This window comes from Morchella importuna (genome assembly GCF_003444635.1).
Source record: "Morchella importuna strain M04M26 chromosome Unknown Morimp01GS035, whole genome shotgun sequence".
NCBI lineage: Eukaryota > Fungi > Ascomycota > Pezizomycetes > Pezizales > Morchellaceae > Morchella > Morchella importuna.
The window spans coordinates 405,909-416,701 of record NW_025763432.1 but is presented as its reverse complement, the minus strand read 5'-3'; the positions used below and the strand labels follow the sequence as shown (position 1 = coordinate 416,701).

The following is a 10,793-nucleotide window of genomic DNA, read 5'->3' as shown; positions in this document are numbered from 1 at the left end:
TCCCTGAGTAATGAAGCAGGGCAAAGCACGGAGGGGGGGAAATGGAATCACCAAAAGCGGAGGGTGCGTGGCGGGGTGGATGGTGGTGGCTGGTGGGAGTCTGTGTCAGTGGCTGATGACGTAGTACAGCCACATCTAGCTATCGATTGCTTACAAAGACAGAAACAGTGGCGTGAGGAGCTTCGAGTGGCTGGTGATATGCAGTTTAGCCACAGTTGAACATCCTCACTTACAAAGCCATAGCTTCTGCGAATATCGAACACTGAACAGCCTCAACTCTCAGAACCTTCAATATGGCCACCCCAACGCCCAAATCAATCTTAAAGAAGACTCCCGTGCCTTCTACTATTCGATCAGATGTAGTAGCCATAAATCCGGGCCCCAGAGCCACGACCGGCACCAAACCCACTCCCTCCGAAGCACGTGCAATAGCCCTCTCCCATGCACACGCCTTACAAATTCGCAAAGCCCTCGAACTATCAATCCTCATGTCTCTCGAGGAGCTCGTCGACTTCCCTACACCTGCGCCTGCATCCTCAGAAACAAGCATGACTCACCACGACACTCCAGCGCTCAAGCTCCATCTTCGCTACTTCCAGCCCTCCGATTACGACTCTCTGATTCACGAACGCAACATCTTGAAGCTCTGTGGTTACCCGCTCTGCTCTGAGCCAAAGAAATCAAAAGCGACCTCTAACCATGTCCTTATCGACAAGGGTCTTTCAACTATGCGCTTCGTCCCACGAGCTAAGTTGGAGCGCTTCTGCTCCGACCTGTGTGCGCGCCGTGGCCTGTGGTTACGGGTGCAGCTGAACGATGAGCCTTCTTGGCTACGTGGTGACGTACTAGAGGGCGTCGAGGTTGGCGAAAAGGGCGAGGTTATAGGCCTGGACCTAGAGGGTGTAAAGTGGAAGGCCAACGGTGGTGAAGAGACAATGGTACTACTAGAGGAGGTAGAAAGGAGAAAGGAGATGGGTATCAGAAGTGCTGTGAAGGAAGGAGACCTAAAGAAGTTGGTACAAGAGCTTGAGGGTCTCGGAATTGAAAGTAAGGGCATTCTTGACGGGAATAAGAAGCCTGAGGTAGCGCGGAACGGTGTGGGCTTCGTAGTGGATGGTAAAGAGGTCCCCACAAAGCAGGAACCATTAACCTTTACTATCGAGGAGAAAGAGGTATTGGGAAGTGCGGTGGCGCCGTCCGCGGACGGTCTGGCTGCTGGGATGTCGGCGCTGGCAATCGAAGGGTACAAGCCGAGAAAGGGCCCAGAAGACTATATTCCAAAGAGCAAGAAGCCGCAGTAGTAGTGGAATGATAGCAAATTTCGCAGTTTTATTTTTATTTGGCGCTTAGGATGTAATTGGGGCAGCTTTTCTTTAGGGTAGTACTGGCGCATATCTATTTAACTATATGACTTTGTTCCTCCTATCGTTGACCATGAAAATCGAAAATCAGAGGTTACTACTTAACTACTCGTACCTATTCAAACCAAGCTAATTCTTTGATTTCTAAAAAGTAATCACCCTCGTCATGAAAAATCACTCTCTTACTTAAGGTCTTGTAAAAAAAAAAAAAAAGGTCTATCCACGAAACTCAATTATTCAAATTTCGCGTTTCAAAGATCTCATTTCTCATGCACAGTTTAGAGGGTTGATAGTACAGTTGTCCGTGAGTTGCCGTTGACCCGACCCTACGACGCTGATATCCATTCTGATCTACCTGCACGATATGCAGAAGGTTTTAAGAGCCTTGGTTGTTTCTTTTACTATGGCCCTTATCTTTAGCTTAGGCAACGTTAATGTTTGGGACGATAGCCTGAGCCAGCTCGAGCTGCTTGGCTTTAGCTGCTTCTCTGGTCAAGAGATCAAGTTGGCCTCCCTCGTAAACAAAAATAGTGCACAAACCGACGCGACCTAAGCTGGCCCTCCTCCGCCTTACCCCTTCAACGTCGACGTCAACTGACCAGTAAAAGAGCGAATCATCTATCTCCCAGAGATCAAGCCTACAACCCAGGGAAGGTTCTGGAGTAGAGCCGCCCCCACCAATGCCCTACGAGCCATATCAGAGCTATGTAACTCCACGAATCCCACAGAGGTGCATACCTGTATATGGCGGGTCTAGTTCCCGCCAACAGGGCAAGATCACCCACTATGGAGAGCTATCTGATGCTGTCGGGAGAATTAATATTACTTCTTAACTTAATGCTGCCACGACTATCCATGCTTATATCCAAGCGTTGGGATTCTTTGTTTTGCCGTACCTGGGCGATCTATGTCATTTAGACAGATTTATAGCACCGCCGGTAAAGACACCCCCAGCAGCAACAACCGAAAGAGGGCTGTGTACTGGACCTCAGGACCTATGAAAAAGCCAATTCTGGTAAAATGTTTCTAAACATGCCCCAAGTAAGTTCATCCGATATTCAGAATCAATGAGCGAAAAGATTGCGCGCGATATATACTTACCGTTAAAAACCAAAGGTTTGAAGACCCTACTGTAACATACCCGGTAGTGTATAGCTACAGATCAACAAAGTGAAAAGAGAGGGACTTACAGCCACACCATGGTGGGGCTGGTTCCCGCCAGATATGGCATGCCATCGATAGACGGTATGAGTACCAAACATGTATTGGTATCTCATTGCTGAATATGATCCGGCAGGGTATCTGGCCTGAGAAACGAGTTAGCGAAAATCCCGGTGAACCATACTCTAAGGATTTCTTGCCATCAGTATCAATAACCCCGATGTAGCCACCCTATGACTTGCCCACAAAAGGGAATCATCGATGGCTATGAGAGTATTCGAGATTCACTCAAGTTGACCAGTAAACTCCTCTGGGGGGGGGGGATTTAGCGTTAATTTTGAAAAACACCGGAGGGTTCAAGCAGCATTGTAGTTATCAATAAGGGAGACAAGAATTTATTTGCGGAGACATACCAACCGTGTCTTTCCTGTTACAAAGACTTTATAAGGGGTTGACGGAGAAAACCCCATCGTCTTCGATAAGAGCATCCATGGGACCGAAAAGATATTATAATCGGTGTCTGGGTTGGCTATGCTCAATTATTTGCTCCTCGCGCACCTCTGTGGGGGAGGGCTTCCATAGAGGTGTACGAGATCGAGAAAGACGCTGACGAAGAGAAATCTAAGAAAGAAGTGGTTGGAAAGGCCTGACGATAAAGATGAAGGATAAATGTGAATGTCCAGGAAAGATGAAGGCTAGGGAGGGAGAGGAAGATAGGAGGAAGCGGGGAGAGAGGGTTCTGATATGAATGCACGCACCCTCATTTGTGGGTACTCATAGGGAGGAGAGCAACGTCCCAATAAGATTTCTAATTACCCTCCCCCCTTTGGGGGGCCCTGCCTCGAGCTTCAACTACTAACCACACTCTTCTAAAGACTGCCCTGTATCTAGGCTATAGCGCCTGCCTCCGAAACAGCCCCCTTCTTGTGAGCACATCACTCGGTTTAGAGGGTCGATGCGATATCATAAGTTATCTTAGGGTGGTGGGTATCCTAGATCAACGAAATTATCACAAGGAGAGAGATGTATGTGCATTCTTCAGTTTTATTAACTTATCATTTCCATATTCTGGCCACAATAAAAGATTGACAAAACACACAGATTTGACTTTTCCTCTTCCTCTTAGCATGGACATTTGAAACGTTATTGTTTAGGCTACAAGGACGAAGGTTGGGATATCTGAGATGATTTCTCTTCCATGAGGCTCGAGCTTCAATTGCAACATCAATCATTGAGACTACGCAAGCAGACCAAAAATAATATTTTCTCCTCATATGGCTTATGGAATAGAAACTGAGAATCCTATCCCTTAAACCGTCAGGCCAATTTGAAACGAGTTACTCAAACCCTTTATGGTAATCGTGATAAGATCAACGCCTAGAGACTTGAGATCAGTCGTAACAGGTTGCAAGTACAGCATAGCGATATTTATATCACGATTACCATAAAGAGTTTGAGTAACTCGTTTCAATTTGGCCTGACGGTTTAAGGGATAGTCTTCCGAGCTCAGTAAACAGTCTATCCATGTGTATGTATTTACATGTGGATACATGTAGGAATGTGGTAATTCATGTATTCGAGTGATATACAATGATGGAGTTTCCGTTATTTTAGGTCTCGAAGCTTACAATACAAACTGTTGAACATTGAAAACTGTTTTCTACACGCAGTCTTATAAATATACTTTAATTAGTTTTGATTGAGATCGTGAGTTGACGCCGAACAAGGTGTCGAACGTATGTGTGTCGTATGTTAGCAGGCGTACGAGAGATGTATGTAGTACTAAACGTTGCCATGATTAGTCGGGGTCTAGGATCAGATGAGGTAATAAAATATCTGCACAAAAAGTAGCGCAGGATTTACTTGTAGGAGTCAAATGTCATCGAAATAGCACGACTTCATTATCAAATGCAACATTTACATATCAACATCATTACGATATTTCTATCAACACTCGTTAAATATCAAAATTATGAGATTACTACATGTATATCTGAACGTTATACAGCGAAAGCTTGCTATAACGGTACTTTCTATAAGGGTAATCTCTATATAACGGTAGCACTTCTCGGTCCTTTTTGCCTGGCTTTCAGCACCAGCACCTCCTATACAAGGGTAATCTCTCTATAACGGTACCAAATTCCGGTCCCGAGCGTACCATTATAGCAAGCTTTCGCTGTATTTATCATTAATCGTTATATTTCATTAAATATCATTATCATAATACATGTACTCATCTCATACCAAGGCCTGCCAGGCCTAGGAAAAAGACAAATGCTCCAACGCCTCTATACATATACCCCAACCTCTAACCCAAGCCTCTATACCCAAATCTCTATACCCAAGCCTCTATACCCAGACCTCTATACCCAAACCTCTAGACCCAGACCTCTATACCCAGACCTCTATACCCAGACCTCTATACCCATGGCCAGACCTCTATACCAAATCGCTAAATTTCAAAACACCAAAGTGATCAACCACCCAGATACCCAAAACACCTGCTCACCCAAGCACTCAAATACCCAAATTCAATTGATCGAAGCCAAAGTACCTTCAAATCAAACAAACACGTTAACGCTAAAATGCCCAACCCTCTATACCAAAACCCTTGAATACCATAACATCCAACTAAAACGTCCAACAAAAATGCCCAAATACTCAAACGCTTAAATACTCAGCAACGGCTCAAATATCCAAAGACTTGCTCACCCAAGCATTCGGATAACCAAGCTCAAATACCGATTAAACACTCAAGTCAAACGCTAAACATCCCCACACCAAATACCCTGACGAAAAGGAAACCTCGACCCACATTGGCATTGAGATATCATGCCGGAGGGGATCCTAAGACAGCCCAGCACCCGCACTGGACCCAGGATTTAGGAGAAGTTTTGCCGTTCAAGGTAAACATATATATGGTCGCGAATACTACTGGGAGAGAAAGAATCAGTAATCGAGATATATAGTAAGTAAGAAAGGGTAATATTAAGAAGGAATGTACGAACCATGCATATGTATATGCAAAACGTGACCATCATCGACGTGAGTCGGATATTAAGCATTATATTAAGCCATCAGAGATTAAGGCATTAAAGATCGTAGGTATTAAAGACCGTAAATCGTGGGTATCAAAATCGTAAATCATGGGTATATAACTCGCAGTCACAAGTAATAGCCATAATTAATAGCCATCACAAGTTGTATAAACGTCCCCTCACCCCTGGAAGAGTGGAAAAAAAGGTCGAGCAGTTGGGCGGGTTAGGGGTGCTTTTATAGTGTAATCCGCTCAGCTCGGATACCGAGTCAGCTTTCAATTCTTGTTGGACATGATAGAAAAACAAAATTCAATTCCGTCACATTCGATCCGTAATTTGAACCTCACGTCATTATCACCTAATCTGGCTCATCATCTCCGTGTTCATTACCACTACACTTCTATAATACTGTACTACATGTATCTAGACGTATATATCTTTCTCAAACTCAACTATATGTGGTTTATGTCATTATTCGGTCATATAAATTATATATCGTGCATAGGACCTTTTTAAGCTCATAGTTCTATGCCCTTCAAAGAGAAACAGCCAGAACCGCGGATCGAATTACCTAATTGAATTAATACCCCGAGAAAAACAACTGTGATAATCTCGGAACTCCCCGGCACTTGACTACTAATGGCTGGATATAAATGTATATTTGACAATCGTTTTGCAAACCCAAGATTCTAGAACGCCAAGCCGAGTGAGATTAAGTGACGCTAGCGAGACACATAGATTCTCCTAGGCTTCAATACTGGCCGGAAATATTCCGATATCGATCATATTTTCTCCCGAATATAGATCTCGTCCTATCATGGCTAGTAGAACAGTACAAAAAAATATTCACTGGCGTAGTATAGCATCTGTATTACTACAGAACGCCGAGACCACCTTTCCAATACCGGGTTCTTGCTGCATTACTAGCACATTGACGGGGGATACCGTAGAAAATCCATACTATAGTTCGGAAACATGTCCTGTGAAAGACAATATAAAAACCCTCGTCAATCACTTCCTGCTCTGGATCTCGCGATAGTAGATAACCTAAGATTCTGAAATATCGATGTGCCACACCCGGTCGAAACACTGCTTGAAATTGTCGATCCGCGTGAGTTGAGGGAGCACCTGGAGTACATAAAGTACACGTAGTGCGTATACGACACCTCTTATTGACTCCTTGCAGATCCTTGCCTAGAACTGCTAAACTTTCTGTCAACCTCTCCGAATTTCTATTATAACAGAGGAAATATATAGACAAATTAATCTCTCCGAGCACGCAAGCCGAGCCCCCCCGCTCCCCCTTCCTGCAAAAAAAAAAGATACACTCTTTCATGACATATCCGTTTGTTGGAGACATCGCGCGGGAACATGTATGATCCATATATGGGGCTGTCCCCATAAAAAATGGAAATAAAGTTATTAGTACTTCACACCGCATCAGCCGTACTGCAGACTTCCATCATACCGAAGCCTTTTGTTCTCTTTCCTCGAGATACTATGCAATAATCTCTATTTTAACACCATGTTTAGGCTTTACCTCCTCTGCAAAGACAACCGTTTCTACGCCAGCATGACATGTTTCCTGCTCTTCAAGTGAGATTTCTGGAAGATTCAGTTCCCGATTTAAAAGTGTGCCAATGATGATATAGGCGCCAGTTTTTGACATTACGGCATTCGATTCTTTACAGCGCTCGCTCGTGACACCTGCGTGGGTAGATTATTAGGTCAACTTTCTAAAAGAGGTATGGGCACAACGGAAAACCTACACCCAATACAACCAGCACCACAGCCACACTTCTTGATTCTCTCCCATGCCTGTTTCAGCAACACATCTATAAACTCAAATGCTTTTGTGCTAATCCCGCTTCCGTCCTTACCGCCCTTCGCATCATAAAAAACCAGTCTACCCGGCCTCTTCCGCGCCGATTCGCGCTTCATGAATTCTTTTTCGGGCACTTTACACTCTGTTCTTACGTCCCCAGGCATGCTCACGACTATGCCTGGCAGTAAGCTCAATATCGCATGCTGCGCTGCATGAATTGCGCCTGCCACGTTAATTCCCCGTTTTCCGAGGAGGTCCAAGGCCGCCCTCGGGATATCAAGCCACATGCCCTTAGAATAGAGTACTAACGGCGGGGTGTCAACCTCTACAGCGTCGAGAATGCGCTTACACTTGTCCATCTTAAAGTATCCAAACACAACGCTACGGATACAGATAGCGCCATAGTATGCACGTGACGGGCTCTCAGGAAGCTGCCTGATGGCCTCAGTCTCGATTGGGTCAATATCAGTAAAGTCGCGGGGAGTGGTAGTCCAGTCAACATGGACGAGCTCTACCTGCGCGAGCTTTCGCTCCCAGCTAACGTCTTTAACGAGATAGGTCCGGCCTTGGTGGAGGAAGATTGCACCATCGTAAAGACTGAACATCGCACGTGAGGGCTCTACTTCTTCGAGCACATGATTTCTCCGCGCGGTGACATCGACGACTGCGATGTGTCCATCTTCAGTGTCACGGATCGCGACTAACTTGGACGGGTACGGAAGAAAGCGTGGGTGGCAGTGGTAAAAGCCGAGGGCACCAGGGAGTAATCTTTCGTCGGCGATGGATGGGAGGTCAGCGCCAAAGTAGATTGTATCCTCGGCGGGTTTTATGGGCATTTCAAAGGCTGCACATTGAATGTGTCCTTCACGGGTGAGGATATTTTCAAGGTCGACTTGCAGTTGAACGTTTGGTTTCGTGAAGATTTCGTCCGGGTTTGTCATGTAATATTGATCCGTCGGAAATGAATCTCCTACCAAAATTGATAATGAATCCTTATTTCGCCTTCCAGCCCTTCCGCTTTGTTGCCGAAGATTTGAGATTGAATATGGAAATCCAACCGTGACCACCGCATCTAAAAGGTTAGTAACCACCAGTAAAAGAGCATGACTTAGTCAAACACACCCAAGCTCCCGATATCCACTCCCAATTCTAATGCACTGGTAGCTATGATCCCCATCAACCGCCCTTCAAACATCTCCTTCTCTATCATTCTTCTATCTTGTAGGGTATATCCACCTCTATATGCCATCACCATACCAACAACCTCCGGTCTCTCCAGTTTTTGTAATTCACTCTTCACAGCCGCCAACAGGCCTTCACAAATATTCCGTGTTCTGCAAAACGCAATCGCTCTCACTCCACGAAGGATCAACTGTGAAAAAAGCTTTGCAGACTCCGATATCGGATCAACGCGGCCTTCGGACGGGTCATTGACATCTTTATACGGCGTGTTCCAGCAGAGAAACTCTTTCCGGCCAGCGGGAGAGCCGTCTTCTTCGGTCAATTTAACGGTGTCTATCCCAAATATTTTACGCATATGCTGGATATTGGGTGAGCGGTGTATAAGGTGGTGGAGAGGGGTCTAATTACGGATTCTGGATTTGCAACAGTAGCAGAGCAGGAAACAAATTTGACCTTGTTATTTCCTAATGCTGAGCAGATTCTCCTAAGTCGTCTCATGATAAAGGCTACATGAGAACCAAAAATCCCGTTGTAAACATGCAACTCTATTATTTCTCAGCTATCTACTCCTTAAAAATGGCAAAAGAGGATTATGCTAACCATCAACGACTACAAACCTCAGGTTTTTCAAAAACATTCTCCACTGCTCCTCATTCGGGAGGATACTTAGGTGTAGCATGTCTAATCGTAAGTGAGCTTTCATGTCCTAGTAAGAATGGGTTCTAATTCTGATCTTTGTACCGGGATTTGTGAAAATTACACTGGCCTCGTTCCTGATTGCTCTCCTGTCCTCCATGTTTGTGTCGCCATCAAAAGTCTCAACCCTTATATTTCCTAAGGCATCCTTCATATAACCTAACACCTCGATTAAACTTCTCCTTTGGTCTTGTGCCAGTGCCTTCGTGGGAAATATAAACATAGCTCTTGTTTCAGGATCTTTCTCTAGTTCATGCAGAACAGGAACTTGATATATCAGAGACTTCCCTGACGAAGTTGAGGTCGACACGATGACATGATGCCCATCGTGAAGATTATTAATGGCCTCCGCTTGGTGCGAATATGGCTTGGTGATATTATGTGCGGTATATAGGGCGTTAACAAGATCCTGGGAAAGCTGGAACGTGAGGTCTCCAAATATAGCTTTTTGTGGTGGGAAAATTCGATGCCCATTGGGAACAATCTGATCGGAATATAAATCAGAGGCCTTGATCTCTTCAATTATTTCCGCAATTGGCTTCCTCTCTTTGGGAATTTCAAGTGGCAAATCTGACGCCGCCGTTGATCCAACTGGACTTTTTGTTTGAACTGGGATATGCGGATGGTATTGGGCTTTGATACTTTCCACAGCATCGACCCCACTCTCCGCACACTCAGCCAGGAAGGTATTGACTGCAGCCGTAAATTTCTCGTTCCTTTTATTGATCAGCTTCGTCATTTGCGGCATTGAGAAAGTCGGCATTTTAAAGTCATCCTCCTTCGATTTGCCACCTTTTGTTGCCGTCTTCTTCAGATCTCCATCAATAAACTCAAACAATAAAACCTCCTTCGTATTCTTTATTCTATCTTTCTTCCCAAGGTCCTCATAAACATCCTCAGCTGCCGCTGTTACTCGTCCACGACGTGTATCCATACTCGCTGAGGCGGCCATAACATGTATCTGCAGCATTTCTTCATCAACATATATAAACTGTATACTCTTCGGCAGGAGAAATTTAATCTGTGCAATATCTTCCACCACTAGCTCTTTCTTGGTATTACCCTCAACCGCAGACTTGAGATTGTCAAATGTGGTGGCCAGGTGCTTCCTAGTGCAACAGAATGTAAAGACCACATTGAGAGCTCGGTGGACTTTCTCAAGCTCTTTGAAATGCTCGGGCCATGGTATGTCGGTTTTGACTATAGGCGCTTTACCCTTTGTTGTTGTTTTCCGCGGCTTCTTGAGCTCAGGGGCCGTGGCGCTGGCGGTGGCGACCGGTGGTGAGGCTTCAGGCCCAGAGGGTTTAGATGCACGTTTGCGTTTAAGGGTCGACATATCTTCCGCTTTCCTTACGTTCCTGAGATCTCCTGGTTCCTGGTTACTGGTTCCTGTATAAAGGGTTTTGAGATAGGATCAGATCTGGTGGTGGAAGCTTACCGCAGAGCCTCATGAGATCGATATCTTATCTTATCTGTATTCTACGTCATCGCTCAGACACAGAATATCACTCGATATGGCTAAAGGTTTTG

The 10,793-nt window shown here is 45.0% G+C and overlaps 2 protein-coding genes across 2 annotated transcripts; one reads left to right on the top strand and one right to left on the bottom strand.

Annotated features, from left to right (window-relative positions):
- Positions 1-293: 293 nt before the first annotated feature.
- Positions 294-1,301, top strand: LAJ45_09349 (uncharacterized protein; the record flags this gene model as incomplete). The annotated part of the gene is made up of 1 exon (XM_046118892.1): positions 294-1,301. The coding sequence occupies one exon, from the start codon at positions 294-296 to the stop codon at positions 1,299-1,301; it is 1,008 nt and encodes a 335-aa protein (XP_045967970.1).
- A 5,757-nt stretch (positions 1,302-7,058) lies between these two features.
- LAJ45_09348 (uncharacterized protein) lies at positions 7,059-10,599 on the bottom strand (the record flags this gene model as incomplete). The annotated part of the gene is made up of 6 exons (XM_046118891.1): positions 7,059-7,267; positions 7,330-8,457; positions 8,508-8,925; positions 8,976-9,112; positions 9,168-9,248; positions 9,309-10,599. 6 exons carry the CDS (start codon positions 10,597-10,599, stop codon positions 7,059-7,061), a joined length of 3,264 nt encoding a protein of 1,087 aa, XP_045967969.1.
- Positions 10,600-10,793: the final 194 nt, after the last annotated feature.